The sequence below is a fragment of the Phalacrocorax aristotelis genome, chromosome 2 (genome assembly GCF_949628215.1).
Source record: "Phalacrocorax aristotelis chromosome 2, bGulAri2.1, whole genome shotgun sequence".
In the NCBI taxonomy this organism is placed as follows: domain Eukaryota; kingdom Metazoa; phylum Chordata; class Aves; order Suliformes; family Phalacrocoracidae; genus Phalacrocorax; species Phalacrocorax aristotelis.
Genome location: NC_134277.1, coordinates 67838977 through 67862752, shown reverse-complemented (window position 1 = coordinate 67862752; position 23776 = coordinate 67838977). Strand labels below are relative to the sequence as shown.

Below are 23776 nucleotides of genomic sequence, written 5' to 3'. Positions count from 1 at the left end.
CAGCCGGGCTCGTGGCTGTCCGGGCTCCATCCGGGCCGGGCGGCGGCCCGGCCGCTGCTCGCCCGTGGGGGTGAAGAGGAATAGGGGAGCCCCGAGGCGAGCCCAGCTGGGTCGTGGGTCGGTTTTAAATTAACACTGTAGTTTTTTTCTACTCCGTGTAAGGCTGGGGATAAAACCCCGGGGCTTTACCGGAGACACGTATTGGTAAATAGAGGAAAGAGCAGCCCTCTTCCAGCCGGGTGGAAGCTTTGTGCGGTGGAAAGAAGCGCTCTCTTGGTATGCACAAGATCAGAGAGCGGTGACTGAAATAGACTGGAGCGAGGGGCGTCTTGTTTGTGTCAAGACATTAAAGACACTTTTTTTGTTTTTTATTTACTAACATTTGGGTTTTAAAGAGGAATGCAAAATTCTGTAGGTACAGCTTGACAGTATAAGAAGAATACATTAACTTCCAACTTTATTACTGCCTCTTATTTCAGTTAATCCATCAGTAGCTGCAGGTAGTTATTTATTTGCTTGTGAAGAAGAGATCTCATGCATGCATGTGGAACTAGCGCAGATACCAAGTAATCTGTTCTAAAAAGAACTTTACTGTGTTTGTACTTAACAAAAATAGGTGTGACTCCCTTTAGGTGACGTTTACTGTTAATCTCTTTCCCTTATTTAATTCAAAATCATTGAAGACAGATTGAAGATTGATTTCCTTCTGATTGAAGACAGAGATCCTGGAGGAGGTCTGAAAGAACTTAAATACATCAGACTTTGACAAAAAAGACTCCATAAAAGAAGGACAAGAAGATTAGTGTCTCTGCTCAGGGAAGGACAGGGAAAATGCGGCTGCTGTTCCACCTTGTCAGCCAGTCAGCATGCGTACCCAGTCTTAACGAGGTCAAACTGAGCAAGAAACATATTTCTGCGAAGGGAGGACGAATGTTTGTTGGACAATAACTCGAACTCATGGTTTTCGGTCCGCTAGTTCTGCTTGTTCCTGCCATGTCCTTATTTTTTTTTTTTCCTCCCCAGGATTATTGTCCAAGAGGATTTAGACCTTTCTTAAAAAGGTATGAATGCTATTTTGGCTGTATTCTTTCTTTTGTAGGCCACTGAAATAAACTAAGCTTATTTGTTTTGCCAGCTGCTCCATTATATCAGATATTTTTCTCAAAGAGAAAAAAGAATAAATCAAAACCTTCTTTTCCTTTCCTGTATTAAGCTGATAACTTTACCTATTTGTATATACTGTACATAAAGTAGTGTAGGGGATGTCACTTCCCCCCATTATTATCTTTTGTTAGACTTTTCACAGCTTTTAATTTTTGTTCATCCTTTGCTGCATTTTTTATAGACCCTGGGATTTTTGATCTAGAAGAATTCTAAATGCTTAAATGTCTTTGTCAGATGCATCCTCTTTGTGACATTGTTATATTCCTTATTAAGTTAAATGCAAATGTGTAATGGTTCAGGTTATGTGAAGTTTTATTCTGAAGTATATTTTGCAAGATTGACTGAAGGACTCGTATTGGGAAAAGGCACAGGTGTTTAACTTCTTATGTTCTTGAATAATTCAATTGAAACATCTGAGAGTATTTTGTATGCCAGTAGCCTGAATTTTCTGTTCCTGAAATCTGGTTTGAAACAAATTAAAGCCTTGTTTTGTTCTTCATTGTCAGTTAGGAAAGTGTTGTGTTTTCCCTGTAAACTCTGTGAAATGCCCTTGTGTGATTTCCTTAGTAAACTGTTGAGACATGGACAAAGCCAACTTTCTTAATCAGAATAAAGTCTGATTTACCACTGGAATTACACACAGCACAGTGTGAGGCATAGTACTTTTTTTAATACGTTCCTTTAGCAAATAACTTTTTTGTTCCTTTCCTGAAAACTGATCTGGACCTTGAGATCTGCTGGGAGATATATATGCATATATATTTACTTTCTTGTGGAAAATGTAATTAGATTTTAATAATCATCTAGTATATTATACAAGCCAGATGATAATCTAGCTATTTTATTTTAGCTAGGTATATTTGTTTAATATCTTATACCTGAGGACAAGAATTTTTATTTTGCTGTCCTGATGAATGAAGTAGTTTAAAATGAAAAGTCTGTGGGATCAGGAATTCTAGGAATAGTTTGTTTGTTTTCAAAAGGACTATTGAAAGACATATTGAAATACTGTGCACCTGTTTGCAGCACACAAATTAAAGTGCCGGAACAGCCTCTGAAGCAGGCACTTGAATGCTGTCGCTTTCATTCTTCTCCTGCGATGTGAGTGGAAGCATATCTATCACATAACATGAACCCATTATGCCTGACATGATTAAACATACTTGTATCTTGGATATGTCATGTCAGAGGAGCTGCAGGGTTTTTGAATGGGAAGATGACAAGGTACAGATTATTTTAAAAACCAGCCAAACTATATGGTTTGTAGGTTTCTCCCTGCCTGCGTTTGTGATCTCAGGGGAAGAGGGGATCAGGAAATATCTCTGACAGTTGATTGTTTTTATGTGCTCAATATCCCTCCTATGTATGATATATTGCAGGTGTACGTAGAAATATATCTGACTTTTCTTTATGAGCACATATGCAGTAGGTACTAAGCCTTGGTTTTTGTATTCAAATGCTTGCTAATACCAGACTTCTCTAATGCTTCTTGAAGATGCCTGCTGCCTGTGATTCAGTGCTTGAAGATATTGAAGATATTGTGTCAGCAGAAGATTTGAAGCCACATGATCGGCAGTTTGTAAGAAAGAATGTTTTTCCAAAAGTGCGAAAACGCAATTCACAAAAAAATATTCAGGCAGATGATGATCCCCCAAGTGACAGGTAAATTGTTCCATTGACCCTGTCTTCTTGCTTTTCTCATATCTTGTGGGCACTGTCAATTTCCAAAAATATAGTGGGAGTTCTTATTTTCTCATGTAAAATCTAAATACAAGATAAAAATGAGTGAAATGGTGTGTATATAATGTAGTGATAATGAATGATAAATCTTAAGCAGATTTCTAGATAAACTTTCTGTAGAAATCAGTTGTGACTGAGATATTGATTAATGGAGTAATCAGACTGGAAAAATGTTTCCTGTTCCTTAAGCTTTTATGTGTAAAACATTTCTGAAAAATTGTCTGCTTCACCTTGATTACCTAAATAGAAGCTGAGCTCTTCAGAATGCAGTCTTGGCATAGCCTTTTGACATCTGGCATGAGAAATATGAATACAATTCTGAGAATCACAAAAGGGTTGAGGTTGGAAGGGACCTCTGGAGGTTGTCTTGTCCAAACCCCCTGCTCAAGCAGGGCCACCTAGAACCTGTTGGTCAGGACCATGCCCAGATAGTTTTTGAATATCTCTAAAGAGGGAGATGCTACAGCCTCCCTGGGCAACCTGTGCCAGTGCTCGGTCACCCTCACAGTCAAAAAGTGTTTCCTGATGTTCAGATGGAACCCCCTGCATTTCAGTCCATCTCTATTGCCTCTTGGCCTCTCACTGGGCACCACTGGAAAGCACGTGGCTCTGTCCTCTTTGCCCCCTCCCTTCAGGTACTTACTTACATTGAGATCCCCCGGAGCCTTCTCTTCTCCAGGCTGAACAGTCCCAGCACGCTCAGCCTTTCCTCTTATAAAAAGTGCTCCAGTCCTTTAATTGTCTTCATGTCCCTTCTTTGGACTGTCTCCTCTCTTGTGGGTATATTCCATCAGGGCCCAGGGACTTGTGATGTCGAGTTTGCTGAAGTGTTCCCTGACCTGACCCTCTTCCACCAAGGGTACATCATCCTTGCTTCAGTCTTTCCACCTGGTTGCTGGAACCTGGGATTTGCAAAGGCTGTTCTTTTTGTATGTACATCCTGCAAGTGATGCAGTGGAACTTCTTTTGAATTTACTGCTCTATTTCCATGGAAATCGTATGCAATAATTATGGAACATATCTTTGCTGCAGTGGAATTGATTAAAGTATAGGTGAACTCAGTTATTCATTGTAGTTTCTGCTGCAGTTCAGAGATCTGGTTTCTGGTGGGGGTTTTTGTTTTGTTCCCCCCCCCCCCCCCCCCCCCGAATTCCAAGCTGGTGCATTATAAAAATGAAAATAAGTGTGTCTGGAATGCACAAGAAATACAATTTTGTTTTTCATTAGTGTTACAAAAAGATTTTATAAGCATAACAACGCACCTTTATGTGAAGCCCTGTAATTATAGGTGCATTTACCCCATTCTGCCAGGAGTGTATGTACAGCTGAACTGGTGGTCTGTAGATACTTCACACTAGCACTCCATTCTCCTCAGTGTTCAGGTGCTGTATATTATCTAACAGGTTGTATTTTAGTGTTCTTGACCCAAGAAAGCACGTTTAATATATTGTTTACATAGTAGGAAGTCTATATACATTGTATGTGTGCAACATGTGTTGCACGTGTCTACTTAATGATTGTTACTCTTCTGTCAACAAATTTCTATTTCTAGCTAGGGGAAATGTCTTCGAAAAAAGAAGTGTGGGGAGAGAGAAGAAGGAAAGATGTGGGCAGGGCAATAGACTATGTTCCAGGATGGGTGTCATTCTTGTACTGGCATCTTTAGCTCACTGGCACAGTTATCCCAGGAGTTTCAGTGAAAGCTTTGTGTGGAATTTGTTGCTGGTTCTTAATCCATTGTGTGCACTGACTCCATGGTGTGCATCTGCCACGCTGTAGCCCATGTGTGCTTTCAGATGTTAGCGTGGCTGGTGGCAGGCTTAAATTAAGATTTTATAAAAAGTGGCTTGTATGGAGGGAACTACAATCAAAGAGTGCCATAATACCAAAAAATTGCAGTTTAGCTCTAACTCTTTGCTGGTGGCCTAATTTCAGTGCAGTCACTTGAAGGTCGCTTGTTAAGTGACTTGATAATTTTCAGAAAGTTAGTTTGTTTGTTTGTTTTTAACATAACTGCAGCATACTGAATCTCCTCTTATCCTACAGCTCTCATACCTTCTCCATTCTACAGCTCTTTTCTTGCCACTTCTGGTGAATTGATCCTGGCCAGCAGCTGAGCACCCATCCAGCCATTTACTCACCCTTCCTCCCAGTAGGGTTGGGGAGAGAATTGGAAGAGAAAAGTGAGAAAGCTTGTGGGTTGAGATAAGGACAGCTGAGTAGGGGAAAACCCCAAGTGATGCAAAAGCAATTGCTCACCACCTCCCACAAGCAGATCAGTGCTCAGCCAGTCTTGGAACAGTGGTTAGTTTGGAAGGACCAAACCTCCAATTTTTATTGCTGAGCATGATGCCATCCGGTGTGGCTTATCCTTTTGGTCATTTTGGGTCAGCTATTCTGTTCATGTTCCCTCCCAACCCATTGTCCATCTCCAGCCTGCTTGTGGTGGGCTGGAGGACAGTGGCAAACAGAAGGTTTTGGTGCTGTGCAAGCACTGTTGACAATAGCTAAAACAGATGTGTTGTCAACCCTGTTTTAGTCACGAATACAAAACACAGCACCATAGTGGTTGCTGTGGAGAAAGTTAACTCTCTCCCAGCCAGACCTAATACCCATTACACTAAAATCAGATAATTATAATGTTTTACCCCAGCTGATTTGGAGCTGTTAGTGTTTGTGTTGCTTATTTTAGATTTGGAGAATTACAATTAATTGAGTCTGTTCAGTGAAATTAAAGGGGAAGCTTGTTTATCTTTTAACTTGCCTTTTTAATTCATTTTTACTTAACAGCATTATTCCTGGTGTTCAGAAAATCTGGATTCGTACATGGGGATGTTCTCACAATAATTCAGATGGTGAATATATGGCTGGACAGCTGGCTGCATATGGATACAAAATTACAGGTAACAATATTAGACAAGTTGCATAATTCAGGTTTTTTGGGGGTGAATGTTCAGAGCTGTCAAGCTGTCGCTGAATGTTTTTAGTCTAAATTACACTTTTCAAATTCCCCCCTTGATCTCTTTCTGACTTGAAGGTGAGGAGGTAAAGTGTTTTCCTGGCGTTAAGCAGAATGATTACAAGATGAATGCTTTCATACTGGTTAGGACTTCCTGACAGGGCAGCCATCTAATAGATATCATGCAGTACCTTTTGTGGGCATTTTGCTTGTTAAACTTAACTGAAGAGTTTTTGTAAGAGAGGAAGGGAAAGTTATTAATTCTTGGGCAGAATCTGGCTGGTTGTCCCATTGTAATGGGTGGAACCCAAGCGAGGGAGAGAGAGGAAGGAGGTGCATTGTCACTTAGTGATGTTTGTGTTTGCTGCTGGAGCAGAGGTGAACTACTCCATGTGAATGATCCTGTGTTTCGGGAGGGACAATCAGTATGATGGAGGTGGGATGATACAGGATTGTGTCTTGTACATTCAAAAGAGCTGAAGATGCTATTTCTCCTCTCCTTCCAAATACTTTAAAACACCTGCTGTCATCTTGTTCTGCTTCCCCAACCCTAAACAAAAAACCCAGACGTGTGATTGTGCTGGCCACATTTCATCTCCTTAATGCAAAACATGTTGAAAGAAAAGCTGAAAAAAAAGCTGAAAACATAGACTGATGTCTTGCTTCAGTGGAGAATTATTATCTGAATACTTTTGTGTAGCTTAGACTAGTCAAAACATTAAGTTTTATTCATTAATTCCAGTGTTGGTCTGTCTTGCATTTGAATTGTGTCCTGCTTGTACTGAAAGATGGCAAAGTTGTCTTTCATGACACTTTGCTAAAAGAATTTTATTCCTGATTTCACAAAATGCTTGTTTCCTTTCTTGAGCATCTCATGATATTGCTAAACAGTTACATCTCATTTTCCGTTTTTGCAGTTGATCTTTCTGTATTTAGCTAAGCAGAAACTAGGTACTGAATTATTCAAGCTGATTCTTTAATTAGTAGTGCAACTCTGGAGTAGGTATGCTCTTTTCACAATCAAGTGGAGTGCTGGTCCAAAAAGCCTTATTTGTGACAGCTGTTTGTGTAAAACTACGAATGAGTTCTCAGTTTCACCTTGTTATGGCTTTCTTAAATTTAACTTCTCTGTACCTTAATTTCTCTGATGCATAGTGTTCCAGAAGCTACTTCTGGCTTGTCAAGGTTCAGATAGCTGTCCTGTGCTTTAGGAATTTTATTGGGAGAAACGTAGGAAAGATGGAGTGCAGCAAAGTGAGGAACTACCTAAAATTTTTGATACCTTCTCTTTTTAGAAAATGAAGTGTTGATAACTTTAGAATAGAAATAAGTTTACATCTAGAATCTGAAACTGAGAACTAAAAACTGAATAAAAGTTGCAGTAGCTGGGACAGGAATAGCTACAGAGTAATACTGGTAATTGCATATGAAATTGACTGCTAGTTTCTGGTCATAATCAAGGCATCAATTTAATATAGTTTATTTGTGTGTATGTATATACATATATTAAATCAAACAAACAAAAAAAAAACCCCAATGCTGAGGTGGTAGGCAGAAATTACCGGGTGTAGTTTCTTCTTTGTGAAATTAGGTAACTTTTTTTAAAGCTGCTATATTTACAGACCACTGGAAATTTCATTTCCCCTCAAGAGAACAAAAATATTGGCTACAAATTCCATCTAAAGTAAATTTTTACAAATCCACCTATTGAATGTTCTCCTTTATAGGCTGTTGATGAAGCTGGAGCTGGCTGCAAGTATTACAAGTATGGTAGCTGTATGTGAGAATACGAGGTGGTGAAGAGGGCAACTGCCTTTCTACTCAATATAGCGATGCTTCTGGCCACAAGTGTGTATGAATGTGCCCTGTTACTGCTCGGATTGCTGATAACGTCTCTCAGGGTTTCACACTGGGACTGATGTATTTAATGACTGTAATAGACTTGGAAGACAGGATGTCATGTACCTACAGCAAGTTTGTAGGCTATGCCAAACTGGGGGAGGTGGTTGATAAGCTGGAAACCAGTGCTGTGGTTCAGAGGGACCTTAATAGAGCAGGAAAGGGGCTAACAGAAACCATGTGACATGTAGCAAAGGCAGATGCAAAATCCTAGGGTTGGTGTCACCCTAGCTAGTGGTGAAGGTGGGGGTGGGCAGACTGACTAGAAAGCAGCTTTGCAGAAAAATATTTTGGGATTCAGGTAGACAAATTGAACATGAGCCATCAATGTAGCAAAAAAGGCAAACTGCAGCCTGGCTGTGTAGCCAGCAGGTCTGGGAAAGTGGTCCTTCAGCTCTTTGTGGTACTTGCGAGACAGTGTTTGGGGTGCTGTGTCCAGTGATCCAGTTTGGGCCCACTTTTGGGCTTCCCAGGAAAAGAGAGCAGTGGTTGATGTAGTGGAGTGACCACCAAGATGGTTTGGGAGCATGTGTTGTATGAGGAGAGACTGGGTTTCTCCAGCCTTGAGAAGGCTTTTAGAAGATCCTGGTTGCAGACGGCAATACTCAGTGGGAGGGTACAGAGAAAATGGGAGTCCATGGCTTGTCAAAAGCATGTAGTGAGATAAAAGACAACAGAGTTTTCTTTGAGAGAGTGGCAGTTAAGATTTTTAGCATGTGGTGCATAACTTACTGCTGATGCTGTCCATCTTTCTGTAGAGGAAATGCCAATATACACAGTTTCCCAACTTTTCTTGAATATATCTCGTCAATCCCTTTTTAAGAAAGCATGTGGCTTTTTTTTTACAGTAAGTCATCTGGGAAGTTCAGATAGAACGTTAAGAAGGGATTTAATCTTTTTTTGTCCTATACAGTGAAGTAATTAATTAGTAGTAGTAAGTATTGCTTAACATAATTCAAGTTTCAAACATTTATTGAAATTAAACTTAATATTGTTTACACTATGAAAAAAAAAAGTTTTGCAAGGGCCTATTCTAAATCGATGCTTTGCACTGTTGCTGGAATTTGTTAACTTAATGCAAAACTTATAACCTTGAGAAAAATATAGAAATATTCACTAAGGTGAAAGATTGTCTATTGTCACAGCATCTTTGACAGCTATTACTTAAGTGTTTTGATTAGCCATTTTGTACATGTTCCTAAGCTTTTGAGTCAATAACACTTATTGAAGAGATGCTGGAATAAAGTTCTTCTAGGAAATGTGACCTTTACCTGCAGTTCTTGTTCCATTATAAGGGAGATGGTCAAGAACCATTTCTAGTGTGTTCTATCCAACTACAAGACTGAAAAAGAAAATAAAACGAAAAGCAGCATCAGACAGACTTTTATTGCTCACTAGAGGTTGTAACAATACAACCTGCCTTATAAGTTGACTTAGCAGAAACTGAATGTTGATGTAATGCTGTCTTCTAATTATAGAAATAAATTTTTATGACTTGTTACAAAAATCTTATTCCTTATCTCTGTTTATTGCATGGATTCTGCCCTATTCTTGATTTGAACTCTATTCAGGAGATGCAGAAGTCTTTTAGTCTTTTTTCTTCTTTTTTTTCCCTTGCCTTTCATCCGTTTCAAAAATTTTCTTTCTGTACAAGCTCCCCTTGTTGCTTGCAGCAGTGGCTATATCCAAAGGTGAAAACTGAGGGCTGTGCTACAATTTTTCACAGCAAAGACTACCTCTGCCTGGGGGGAGAGCGCAGTATGAATCCGCAATATACAGATACTGTAATAACAGCACTGCTGATTAAAAATCAGGAACTGCATCAGCAAAAAAAAAGGCAAAGGGAAACCAGCAGAAGAGCTGAATCTATTTTTATATCTGCTTTTACAATGTGAAGGTAGGCAGTATTCTGAACAAATCTTGCATAGCATCCTGCTAGTCTGAGCCACCCATTTCTGTGTGGACCAGCTGTTATCAGTGTAGGGCTGTACCATGGTATTTGTTCGTGTTCTGAAGACAGTGTAGCTTCACCGGTTCTAAAACTGGTTTTGGTTTCTTGGCAGCATGACTCGCTGTACAGTTCCGATATGCCTGCAGACCTACTAGAGTGCTCCCTTTGAGATACACCCTGGAGGAAGAAACTCTCATGGTACAGACAAGTAATGCCTACTGTGAAAAAGAAGTGGGCGAGCTGGGAGCTCTCAAATAATGTGAGCCAGATGTTTGGGAAGGGAATTCAGTATGTGTGCCACTTAACGGTACTTTCTCTCTGAAAAATGGAACTGAGCATGTATAGTCAGACATAGAAGGAATTCACTTCTGAAGTGGGTAGTCACATTAGCATTTGTTGGCCTCTATAGGTTTCTAGTTCTGTGGAATGAATGGTTTTTGGCCCAGCCTTTTTGAATGCGTTTTGATGGATCAAGCAGTTATGTATGCTTGTTATTTTGTGATAATTGCTATTGGCTTGAGGCTGTTCAGGTCCAAAGCATTCCCTCCTCAGTCATTGTAGAACGTGCTGGGGGTGGGAAAGGTGTTACTAATGACTTACAAATACCAGAAGAATGAACAGTAACTTCTCCTTTTATGAAGAGGAAGAAAAACCTGTTACTAAAAAACATTCAGCTAAAATAACCAGTAACAGCTTATCTGCACTACATTTTTATTTTTGCATTTATTTATTTTAGAAAGAAATGCTAGCATGGAACTTTCTCCCTCCTGCGGTACGGGTTTCTAGAAGCAACAGGGGGTAGAGTTGTTTTGTTGCTAATTCAGTGGGCTTGGCATTGATTCAGCACATAGGAACTAGGTTATATTTTAGGCCTTCAGCTTTATTTGTGCAGTTTTAGGCTGGTCTTTGTTCAGGCATCCCTTTTACTATCTTGTGCAATTTGTCTGAAAGTTCGTTGCATGGAAGGGTGCTCTATTTTTCGTGGGTTCCTTCCTGTAGTTCTTAAAGAGCTCACTCTATTACTGTGATTATGGTATTTGTGGGAGAGACCTACCAGTTTCTATTGAAGTTTAATGTTTATAGTCCATGTTACATGTTTTACAACTGTGAAAGTCACTGTGCAGAGAACTTATCTATTTCTTTAAAGCAAATCTCAAATAACATTTTGAAATATTGTTAAATAAAGTCTCTGGCTTTTACTACCTCTTCTACTTGTTAATTTTCTAAATGTTCTTCGGTCTTGTTTACCAGTGGACATAGCTGAGGTATCCTTAAGACTGTCCATCTGCTGAAAGAGTAAATTTGAATGGAAGAAGAAAAAAGACAAGGAAGAACAAATGCTCTGAATCTACCTAAGACCTCATGTTGAAAAGAAGGCAGATGTAAAAGGAAACGTGCTTAGTCTGCTGTTGAAAAAGCAGATGAGGTGCTACGAACTAATACAGGCTTCAGCATTCAAAGGCATTGCCGAGTGTTCGTTGTGTTGCCTAAACCATGCTTCCTTAGACTTTGGCCATCCCTGTACAGATACAGCAAAGTGTGCTGCAGCATCCGTTTTATTTATCCAAGTGGAAAATAAAGAAAATTACTAAGTTTGTTTAGGTATTGACTCTTGGTTCCTGAATCACTATTCAGAATCTGGTGCTTTAAGTGTTGTTTTAAAAGTACTTTTCTAATGCACAATAAAATGTTAATAATTTTAGACTTTGATTTATTTTGTTGTCCTAAAGTAGAGATCTCTTGAACAGGTTACTGCATTCTGTACATTTGTTAACATAAAATTAACTCTCTGCAGCCTTTGTAGTGGTTGATGAAGTATTTTGTGTAAAGTTTCTGCTGGTTTCTGGTGTATGCTTTTAGTTGCTCAGTATCAGCAGTTGGTCTTTCCATTTTTCGCTCTCTACCCTGCTGATGAAGTTTCTCTGTTCCTTCATATGTATAACAAATGGTAGTGATTACTGTGTAATTTTGGGGTGCTGTGAGCCATCCTCTTTGTGAGATATTTTTAATATTCTTTTTTAAGGTAAAAGACAAGTCTTTATTAGCTGCTCATTAAGTCCTTGATGTTTAGCCTTACCAATCAGAGAATTCAAGTTTAGTCTTTTCTGTTAGATTTGTACTTTTCAAGTGGTTGTGATTGCAGTGCCAATTTAGAAAAAAAAGATACTTTACAACTTTTTTTGGGGGGGTTGGGGTGGTGGATATACAAAATAGCCCAAACTACTTTTCTGGTGATAAGAGGCATTCCTGGTTTCTCTGACAACACTGCAGTCATGAAACTTATTCTCTGTGAGAGAAAATTGATTGCTGAGCAGTGGAGAAAAGTGAACCGAGGTGTAAATCCTGTGTTTTGTACCCTTGCTGAAGAATTTCCCCGTTGTCTACAATTTGTAGAATCACAGTCCTGTATGATTTTTGCATTGTTTGATAACATAACTACTCCTGCAATGTATTTCTTTTTCAGATTCCAACTGATTGATAATCTAGACATAAAAGCTTTTGGTTGTTGTTACTGAGAGAGGTAGTAAAGTAACATTTCTGTACCTGTTGTTACAGTGAGATAATTGTCTGAACAGTTCCAGCAGTAGGGTCTCCTGCTTTCAGAAGGTTTAAGTTGCTGCTTGTCACAAGTTTGCTTTGTGTTTTGGTTCTTGGCGCTCTGGCTTGAAAACCCTGCTCTGTTGTGCACAGTTAGTATGTGAATGCTTGGGATGTGGCTGTGGTGGTTTTTGTTATGTTTAGTCTCGTTCTTTCGTTGCTGCTGAAATAATTGTTAGTTGGACATATCAAGAATCATCTTCCAAGGAGATATAAGAGCTCTCGTCATCTGTTTAGAATCTGAAAGTTTTGTGGTGACATGTTTAATAGCATGAGTAGAGACAGTGAAATGGGACGGAGCAAAAATGGGAGGTGGCGTTCATGGGATGGAACAGATGGGATTGCACAAATGTAGACGATCAAGATTTCACAGTTCTTTGGGAGGAATAAAGGTATTCCCAGTGCAGCCTGAAGTGTCCTATAAGGCAGGGGGTGCAGGGCTGACGGGTCTGGATGTTGTTGAGGTGCTTTCTTGCAGTGTAGAGTTAATACAGCATCATGCCATGACTCATCTGCAGCAATGCATGTTCCCCAGGCCTCTGTCAACTAGCATATAATTGTAGTTTTGGCAGCTGTGTATTCCTGTACTACTGCTCCTGTGTTCCCTGTAAAACTTCCTAGCATGTGTGTGGTTAGAGTTCTGCTACTTATCACCTCTGACTTGTAGCACAGTGCAAAATACGTGACCTCTTTGGGGTGAGTTTCTCCTACCTTAGCTTCCTCGGCATCAGCTTCTCATTCCTGTTAGGCAACTTTCTGTTAAGTGGAATATCTAGCTTTGAGGATGTTGTCTCTGTTACAGGATAGAGTCCCTCTAATTCTCAAACTAGGAAATGTTTCCCCTGTTTATGGGGGGACTAGAAAGAACTAGTGTGTGTGTTTTCCCCTCTTAGCGGCTTCCTATATCCCTGCCATTAGAGCTTCATCTGACAAGTGTGTATCCTTTCCTTTATCCCACTTAAAATCACTATTTTACAGTCCATCTAAATTAAATTTATTTCTTTTTTGTTTTTCTTTCAGTGTTTTTCTTTCACAGTCACAGAGCTGGCAACTGAAACTTGGGAGCAGGCCTGAGAGCCTAAATAAATCTTCCATGCACAGTATCTTCAGAGACACTTGTAGAGAGATTGTTAGGTAAATTTAAGCATGCATGCATGCTTAGGGTTAATTCTATTAGGAAAGCGGTTGGCCACATGCTGTAGTGATTGTTCAGTAGGGTTTAGTTCTGGCAATGCTGAACTTCATATAATCCAGAAGAATGAGTTTGAAAAGGATTGAACCATGAAAGGTAAATTTCAACTTCATTTCAACCTTGTATGTGGAATGTGTCGCTGTAGTAGATGGTTAAGCAATCAGTAAATGAAGCATAAACAGGAGTGATGAAGTGAGTTCAACATAGACATACAGGTGATGTAGACCTTCGTAGAGTGCTCTACTGAGACATTAGTTTCATGTGGTTCTTTGTGCTACAAGTAATGATTTATAAAAGCAAGTGGGAGAACAGACTGCATTTTTATAACCCGAAGAGATATGTTGACCGTGTACTCTGAGATAGGAGTAAGATCATGTTTTGATCAGAGCATTTGTAGGAGCACCTGCAAAAGACTTGCTTGTTACCCCAGGTGACTGGAGAATAGTGGAGGAGGGTTAATGTTTACTGCAGGTGCTTGCTATAATTTGGCTACAGTTTCATTTGCTAGGAAAGAGGAAGCTTAGCTGTGAGTTCCTTGTATTTGAGAAATCACTGATTAGGACGATTAGTTCTCTAAACTTGTTGTGGTCAGACTTTGCTGTGCAACTTTGCATTAAGATGCTTTTAATATATTTTGGGAATGCTTTTTTAGCAGTTACGGTGTGGGTGCCTGGGCATATGAGTTGCTATTGCTTTGTTACTCTACAGAGGCAAGGCAAGTCTAAGTAAGTTAGTTTTGTGCTTGTTGCTGATTAAGGGTTTGGAATATAGCACAACTGATCTTGAACTGTGCTGTGTCTCCAAATACAGGGCATTAACTTATATTGTTCTTTCTGTCAGGCCTGAGGGTATATTAAGAGACAAGACTGGCATGGGTTATGGAGGTTGGCTGGAGACAGTAGAAATTCACTAAACACATAAGAGACACAAATTGGTTTTGGTGTTTTTTCTTCATTGATGGGAGCAAATGAAGTACTTCTTTCTCCACACCCCGCCGCCCCACCTCTCCTGCCCAACGGAGCTGAGTGTAATTTCAGTTTCCTTCTTAATGGCCAACTTGGGTTATGTTCATGTAAGCCAGGTGTAATAACAGGTCCTGTCAGTGAGCAAACAAGTGAAAAAGCATGTAGATATTTTTTCATGTCTCCCAGAGTCCTGTCCCATCCTTGGAGTGTATCTCTTGCTGTCTTAGATCATCTGTGCTTTTCATTTATGCCTCTTTCCTCTTTCTTTACGATACAGCATTGTGTCTCCCCAGGCCTGGGTGGCATGAGCAAGTTCAGACGTACCCTTCTGATTTCTAGTAAAATGTTTTAGAGTTGTACAGTAGTCACACACACACAAAAACCCCAAACAGGATATGGTAATGTACAAAGTAGTTTAGATTTGTAACATCTCCAGCTGAGGACGGGTTACAGTTGGGGTAAGGTGTGATCTGTGGGGGCTGAGGCTCGGTGCTGCCCCGGCAGGAGCCGGGGGGTGATGGTGTTGGCCAAGCAGTGCTGGGCCAGGGCGCGCACCACTCCTGCCTGCCATGCCTGGGGAGTGCACTGGCTGTCGTGCCGTCAGACCTTTTTGTGACTGCTGAGCTGTATTACTGCTTTAATTTAGGGATGCTGGATTATTATTCAGACTTGAAATGCAGTCATGTGCATTTAATTAAATTGGCTTTAATTATTTGCTATCATTCTGATCTTATGTTCATTTAGTTGGTTAGGAAGGTCTGTGCTTCATACTTCTATTTTGTCTCAGAATTACCACTTTTTAGCCTAAGTTAGGCATTGTGTTCAACTCATTAGTTCCCCTCCCAAAGAGTCTGCGTTGTGGGTTTGAGATTCATAACGTGTAATTGCTAAATTCACCTTTCTGAGCAACTGTTCCATTTGGAAGCCTCTTTAATTAAGGATTTTGCCTGTGATGATCAACATGACCCCTGCTTATTTTCATTATGGAATTCTTTTAAGTTTTTATTTTAATAATCTTATGTAGACTGTCTTACAGTGTATATTACACAAAGACACTGAAAATTGTAAGGACTGCTGAACAGATGCTATCTGTTGTAGTGCATGACTACAGCATAAGTAAAACCATGAGTTTAGCTAATAGTGTAAAGGCAGATGGTATTCAGGTTGGACATCAGTAATTAATTGTCACATCTTAAGACTAGCATTTCAGGTAGATGGTAACTATTGTCATTAGTGCAGTGCTAATTCTAAATAATTCTAATAATAATTCTAAATAATGTACAGGATCTGATTTAATGTGCTTTTTGAGAGAAAGTGCCACTTGCTGTGAATTGACATCTGAAGTTGAATGTGGGTGAGGTCTAGCAACATACTTAGCTTGTGAATTTTGTATGGTTACTTGGGGTTTGTGCAAATACTTTTTTTTTTTTTAATCCATGGGTGATCATATATAATTTTCTTGAGCTTATCTTCAGGAACTTCTGGGGGTTTTTTTTAGCTAAATATTTTTTAAATTTAGTTTTGTAAAATCTTTTACTATGAATGATGCTTAAAATGGCAGAGATAAGGAAATTGTCAAAGGGCAATCTGTCCCTTCTGTGTGTTGGGAGCAGTAGAGCTGTGCATTGGGAAGTGTATGAGTTTGTAGGGAAGGAGCTCTGTCTTAGTGGAGTGACATTGTGCTGCAGTCTGAAGCAAAGGTGGAGCAGACTCTTGTGCTATTTGTATCCTCCTGGTGGTGAATATGGAATAACTGCTGGATCTTTGGTCCTTCTGCTCTTCTCTGTGGCATTTCTACACTCAAAAGCCTATTTTGAAATTAAGCAAGTTATGCACAGGCTCTTAACGTTTCACATAAACTAATTATTTGGTCTCAGCCACACTATAGACAGAGATACCTTTCACCCTAAGGGAAGTGATAAGCTGCTCTGCATCTCAGAGATGCAGAGAAATGGCTGTGTTGTATCATAAAACTGTGTTTTAGAATGTTTCATATTGTCATAACCTATTTCTGCAGTTCTCAGAAAATTTCAAACTCAACCAGTTTCTGTGATTTTTGTGCTTATTTCAAACACTTGTGGGAAGAGGGATAGATGCTGTGACCAAGCAGCCTAGCACCCGTAGGGACCTTAAGGTGACTGAGCTGGTGCTGTCTTTACAACAGTCTTGCTTAGCTGGGACACGGTGTGTCTGCAAGAACGCACATCCATGAAGCTTGTATGCACTTCGGTGAATCTGGTAGCATTTGTGTGCTACCAGTTGGAGTAATATCATGAAGTGTCGGGGCTGAGGAACAGGCTTTATCTGTTTTAGCAGAAGACATTAGTATTTGTCTTGTGTGTCAAATCACTGGCTTTGGAATTTGCTTACAGAAAGAAACTAAGCAGAAAAGCAGAAACTTTGTCTTGGGTGACTATAAATAGGCTTTGAGTTAACTGTGCCAAAACTGAATTGCTGTTGACTGGTACAAGACACTGGTGTATAGAGAAGTGAGTTTTTTGGCTTGCAATTTAATAAAAGACAGATCACTTGGCTGCTCATTTTATTAGGCATTTTGGACTCTCAGCTTTTGCTGGCCAAGCTTTAAGGGTAAAAGTGTGCTTGTTTGTAATTGATTCCCTAAGTGATAGCTGACTTTTTGAAATTCTGTTATTTGTTTATAGGTTGGCATTTTTCTGTTTGTCTCTATCATGCTTTGAAAAATTCAGTTACCATTGGTAAATGTTAATCTTCCTTTGTGGATGTAATGATGTAGACCATCAGATGATGGTAAATTTTAGCATCCAGTAACTGTTTAACTAGAAGTTTGAGTCTTACGATTGGTAGTGATGAAAGGAGAATATCAAGTGAAACACGCTTTAGGAATCTACTAACTAGAAAATAAAAAAATTAAGAAGTTTAAGTCTGAGACAGTCATGTTGATATATTCTCAACAATTCAAAATATTCTTTGTAACATTACAGTAGAATAGGAAAAACCCTAAAAGAATTCTTTATTAGAGGAGAAAAATGTAATTGTTAGTGTTTAAAACAAAACTGGAAAAAAAAAACAAACACCAAAAAAACTCACCAAAAAACCAAACCCAAAACCCAGGAGACTTATGGGAGGAAAGAGGAGTTTCTCCACAAACTGTATTTTGCTGTGACACTTGTGTCTTTTTGTTAAAAAAAAATAATTGTTGGAAACTAATGTGTTTTCTGAATTGTCTTTGTGTCTATCTATGATTTTCCAAAAACAAACACAGCAGAGCAGTAAACCAGTATTTTCTTCTGTAGGTGGCTGATAGTTCATTTACAGCTGTAGCATTTCAGTGCTGTCAGTGGTTCCTCACTGAGGCAGAAGTACATTTAAATGGAGGGAACTCTGAGCTTTACCTCTGCTTTGAGTGAGTTGGGGAGCTTAACAGCACCTCACGTGATGCTGCTCACCTGCTGGCAGGCAGTGCACTGGTTTCAGGGAGCGGAATTTCTTTCTGGCATGTAAACTGATGCAGAGGAGGACTGGGAGAAGAATTTTAAGTGATTGCTTTCCCTGATCACCTGTAGGGAGTAGGTTGTAAGTTTGTGGTCATGACTGACAGAGCCCCCCCCAGACTGCTGCAGTCTGTCCTGGATCATAGGCCAAAAGGCACGGGCCAGGTTTCCTTCCCAGGGCTGGGCCGTTCACCGACATTTGTTTTAGCTTGTTGTCAAAAGCCTCCAATGATGGAGAATTCATGACCTCTTTAGGTTGATTAACTAACTTCCTTGTTGAAAACTGTTTCTGAAAGTGTAAACTAAATTATAGAATCATGGAATGGTTTGGGTTGGAAGGGATCTTTTAAAGGTCACTAGTCCAACCCCCCTGCAGTGAGCAGGGACGTCTTCAACTAGATCAGGTTGCTCAGAGCCCCATCCAACCTGACTGTATATGTTTCTGGGGATGGGGCATCTACCACCTCTCTGGGCAGCCTGTGCCGGTGTTTCACCACCTTCATTGTAAACAATGTCGTCTTTATATCTAGTCTGAATCTACCCTCTTTTAGTTTAAAACCATTACCCCTTATCCTATTGCAATGGGCCCTACTAAAAAGTTTGTCCCCATCTTTCTTACAGGCTACCTTTAAGTACTGAAAGGCCGCAATAAGTCTTTTAGCACAGTTCAAGCCCATTGCTGCTTGTGTTTTCTTTAATGGGTATGGAGAACATCTGATTCTTTTAATCTTCATAGCAGACTCACATATTTGAATGTTGTTACCACTTCTCCCCATCGGTGTCTTGTGTCTAGGCTAAATAGACCTGATTCCTAAAAGCTTCTTTCATAGGTCCTGTTCTCTAGATCTCTGACCTTTTTTGTTCCTCTCCTCTGGACATTATCCAGTTTATTTGCATCAATCTTCAAGTGCATTAGTCTGTTTATCTAGTGTGCACAATTCTGATTAGTGGGAAGTAGGTGGATTTTTGATGCCTTATTCAAAATATGGTTTATGAAACCTTCAAATTTAAGTCCCAGTACAGCTGAAATCTGGGTCAAAGTCTATTAGAGAATAAATCTGTCATAACTGACTTTAAAAAAAAGTAAAACGGGAAATACTGAAATACACTTATGTAGAAATTATTTATGAGAGATGGTTTTAGAATAGAGCTGTTCAAGATGGGGAAGTTGAAGTCTTGGTGCTAGCTTGTGTACTATCCTGAACAGAATACCCTGCTTTCTCTGCATCTAAACTGAATGCTACTAATTTATAGAGCTTCACAGTTTTTAAGGATTTGCTTTTGTGGCTCATTTAGGGACAGTGCTGTTGTTCACAATGGTAGTATTCTAGCTTTCTTTAATAACATAGACTCTGAATGGCTAAGCCAAAGATTGACACTTGTGTTGTTTGCCTTTATTTTTCCGCTGTAAATTCAAAAACACTCTGGCACCATGTGTTTTGTTTTCTTGGCCATTTTAGTCTAAAACCAGGTTAGTTCCTTGGTTTGATTTACTGTAAAGTTGGACAAATACTTGGAAGTATCTATGCATATGTATTGAGACACTGCAAAAGGAAGAGGGCAGAGCATTAGTAGCATTGAGTGCTCAAGAGATGGCTCATCTTTCATTTAGCACTAGGGCTTATGCTGAGTTAAAGCATGTGCTTGTGAAACTAGAGCTTTAGACTTGGAACATTTCATTTTAGCGTTTTGTGCGGTGATTGATTTCTGCAGGTATTCTGTGCAACTTGATCTGGTAAAGAGCCCATCTAGATGCCAATTTTTGGGCCTTAAAATATCCCTCTTTTTCTTTTCCCTCAGTATGTTAAAAAATTTGAATTTATTGGTGTATGTAACTTCAGATGTTTTAATGTTTTTTTTAGAGTCATGCAAGCATAGAAATCTTTGCCGTTTAAATTTAGTGAAGAAAAAACTTGAGAGAACATTAGATCAAAATGTAGTTCTGGTATCAGATTTGCAGTAAGAGCTTCATTATAGTAAGACTTCTGCTAATGCTTGCTTACCTTCTCCAGAACATTTTTAGAAAGCTTTTTTGCAGAAGTAATAAGCTGTCAAAGGAAGGTGTTTTAAACACCTTCTCCCCCTCTTTTATGAGGCCAGAGTTTAGCTCAGCAGGAAGAGAACTGTAGCAGTTGATGTAGATTCAGTCTGTAAAGTTCCGACTTTAGGTTCGCTTGTAGCAATTGTATGGGCCACTTCACTGGTTTCTTTGAATTGACTTAAATGAGTAAGGACTTTACAAACTGTTTAATGTGTCAAACTTAGTATCGTAGTAGCTGCTGTACTGTAAATTGCTGCTAGATGGCACTGTGTAACTGTGCTTTTACCAAAATTAGTCTTGAAACCTATTTTAGAGAACCGTTTAAATTAACATTTAGGTTAAAAATGGCATTTTATTGAATTTTATTTTCAATTTAGTTGCTTAATTGATCCTGGTACAAGTGATCTCTTGGCTCAGGGACTTATTTTGCATTGTTTGAAAGGACTCAAAAAGTTCAGAGGCAGGCCCTAGCAAGTGAGGGAAAATCTTCCTGCATTTCCCACACAATTATTAATAATGCGGAGGCATAGCATACATCAGGCTTGTGTAAATATCCTAGAAGATTATTCAGAAAAAATGAGATCCATTGTCAGGTTGGATATGGTCACAAAGGAAATGAAACAGTGATTGGTATAAGTATCTTTTGAGATTAGAGGGATTTGTGTGATTTTTTCTTAATTGATCATCATCCAAGTGTGTTCATGCTAGTTACACGAACGCTTTATTTTCAGAATATTAGCTAGGAAAGCTTAAAATTGTTGTAACTTTTTTTTCTCTTCGTAAAATTGGATTTTTGGCCTCAGAGCAACTGTGCCATATTACTGTAAGCGTAGTTGTTGTTCATTCATGGAAAAGATCATATCCAAATAAAGCTTATGGGTGTGGTACTAAGATGCTTGCAATGTGATGCAGCCAGGGTTTTCCATGTCCAATCAGGATGGCGTAAGGTTTTTTCGTAACGATCAGCGTTAGCAAGTGGTTTTCACTGTGTGGGAAGTACAATATACTAAGCAGTCCGCTCCCCTTACTGTAATGGTTAAAACCATTTTACAAATTTTGGCAAGGCAGATTTTCATTGTTCTCAGGTAGGTACATCAGGAAAGTTTGCATCTCTTAAAGATGTGGATTCTTCCAACAAAAGAAGAAAGTTTGCTTCAGCTGCAGCTGGTGATATGTGTCGTTAAAAAAAAACAAACAACACAGCCCAAAAAACTTCAAAGGGTCTGTGAAGAGCAAAAATGGCATTTATTTTACCAGACTGCATGTTTTCTGTGTGCATGTATGAATTTTTTTTTTGCATCATTAAGTGTATTTTACTTGTTTTTATGGGAAGGGGGAGCAGATGTAGCTGCTGAATGCCATAGTTGTCTCTTGCTGTGATGATTATGTGGGTTTATTTAATCATTAGGGTATATTTTTAATTTACTTCCTGAGAACTTGCTGTTTGCTGTCTTTGTTCACACCTGTACTAGCGTATCAGTGATTATTTGCATTGTGTGTATACAACATTACTAGTTTGACTCACCTTCCTGCCACTAATTGAAATCACTTGATGACTTTGTACTTGGAGTTCCAGGTGTGCTACCCAGCACACACTAAAAAGAAGATGGAAGTTTTGGCATAATGCTTGATTCTTCTAAAAAACAAACAAGTGACAAAATATTAGCAGATATTGGCACAGGGGCTTTTCTTATAGGGAAATTCTGAGGAAATATTGAGCAGTTACTTCTGCTTTATTTAGCTGCAAAACTTTATTAAAACCAATTTTTTCACTGAGTTTTTGGGGAAATCTCATTTGTATCGAAGGGTTCTTACAAAGACTGTATACCAGAAGGAAACGGAAAATGGTTTCTGGCCATATATAACTTTCAAGACATTGAAATCATGGTGGTCTGAATTAGTATGTTATGTGAGGCTGGATGGCAAAAGTAAGATGTTTGTATCTGTGAACAATAGAAAAACTTAGAAGATCTGTTGTCGTAGGTGGAAAATTTCCTCAGTTTAGAAAAAATACTTAACTGTAGTATATATACCCATAGTTGCTGATCGCTGATCATGATACAGTGATTCTAAAGTAGTTAAGTTTCAGCTGAAACTGTGAAAGAATTAGTTTAATAACTTTTCTCTTATTTTGCAGGTTTTCACAGCCTTTGGTTTGAAGCAGTAAGGCAGCTTCTAGGATGAATTAATAACGTGTAGTTGGTTCAAGTTGACATCTTTCCTCCTGTACCTTGATTAATTCGGTTCTACAAGAAAATAGCTTAATAATGAAAATAACACTTTTGTATGAACTGTTTTGTAGGTTCTTATTCCTTTGGGAGAACAACCTGTCAAAGGACCATTTTTATTTATTTATTTTTTTTCCTCTAGAGACCTGTGCCCAAAGTGTGATTCAAGAAGGTATTTGTAATTTAGGGGGTCTGCCTTTCTCATCCTTACTGTTAAAGGACACTCGAAGAAGGAAAACTAATACAAACTGGAAACAGTTTTCTAAGCTCCAGTTAACAAACGAACAAACAAAACAAACCCAAAGTTGAAAACTCATGTGAACTAGGGTTGGGTTTGTTTTTGTGAGGTCCAAGACACTGAGAAATGCCTGCTAATCAGCAGCTTGCCCCTGTAAACTTCGTTCTAAGCTTTCATAGATGTATTTTCCCTTTTCATTAATACAGTCTAGCTTTTTGTAAAAGCAGTTCCATTCCTGTTGGTACACACTTCAGGTACCAGGAACTAAATCAAGAATGCACTTTGATGTAGAGAAAGCGTGGAACTAGTTAGTATCTTGCTAACATCAGGGAGAGTGTGACTTAAGAAACAAACTGTGTGGTATTTGATACCAAGTTGTATCCAATTATGTTAGACACATTTCACTATTGAAAACACATGTGCCATCTATGTTGCAAACCATATTCTCAATAAACTGATTCCTAAAATGAAAGATTTAAAGCCTGATGAATGAGGTAGATTTAAGATGTGTTTTAAATGGAACGACTCATGTATCTTTCTATATGCTAAAACACATTTTTTTAACCTCTACGGAGTCTACTGAATTTTTGGCATCACTTTCTCTCACATTGTTTCAAAAATGTTTTCATAGTTGAAAATAGAAGTGTCTTTTAAAGTGTCGTTCTGGAACAAACAATGAAGAGACTTCTTTGGCAAAAAATCCCAACCAAACAAATGTTAAAAGAGGACTTTCCATCCTTGTGTAAAGATGCATTTTAGCTGCTACATCAAAGTGACTATAAGCAAAGGACTACCTAGGGAATGCTGAAGTATCTATCAAAATAGGTGTTCAAAAAGTGTTTTTACCGTACATCTTTTGATATATAGTCTAGGTTCCTAAGTTAAGTCTAATTAGCTAAGTGAAGAAAGACTTGCTTTCCTGAAGCATCCCCTGGAGGTAAGGATTTCAAAAGTGTTGGCTTTTATCCTTTGATTATACAGGGAGTTCTGCTCCTAACCCAGACACCTGAGAGATGCATAGTCCTTGGTATGAATACCTTCATTCTTTCCACCCTAGTTATTAATGCAGTAAGACCCTGTCTCTTTTTTTTTTTTTTTAACCTTCCCTCAAATTGCATAAATCCCTTCAATGTTTAGTCAACCTTACAGTTCTTCAGGGTTTTTGTGTGTATAGGTAAGCATGTGAAGTGCGTTAATAAGTTACAATGGAAAGTCACATGGTCAGGCTAGCAATATAATTTCAAGTTCAGTTGGACTTTAAAGTCTGGTATTTCTTGTTGGTTGATATTGTATTATTTGGGAGGGCTCAGGATTTTGTTTCCAGTTCA

At 38.9% G+C, this 23776-nt stretch overlaps 1 protein-coding gene across 9 annotated transcripts in view; it reads left to right on the top strand.

Annotated features, from left to right (window-relative positions):
- The window catches only part of CDKAL1 (CDKAL1 threonylcarbamoyladenosine tRNA methylthiotransferase), a 421562-nt gene that overhangs the window by 457 nt on the left and 397329 nt on the right, over window positions 1-23776 (top strand). For 4 of the 9 annotated variants that reach the window (XM_075083912.1, XM_075083908.1, XM_075083913.1 and 1 more), the window contains exons 2-4: window positions 1024-1061; window positions 2660-2826; window positions 5695-5807. In XM_075083912.1, the coding sequence (XP_074940013.1) occupies window positions 2660-2826; window positions 5695-5807 (280 nt within the window). In that variant the 5' untranslated portion in view covers window positions 1024-1061. Of the gene's footprint in view, window positions 1-683; window positions 1062-2659; window positions 2827-5694; window positions 5808-23776 lie in introns of all 9 variants that reach the window. The other 5 variants (XM_075083914.1, XM_075083910.1, XM_075083916.1 and 2 more) reach the window with 3 other exon arrangements.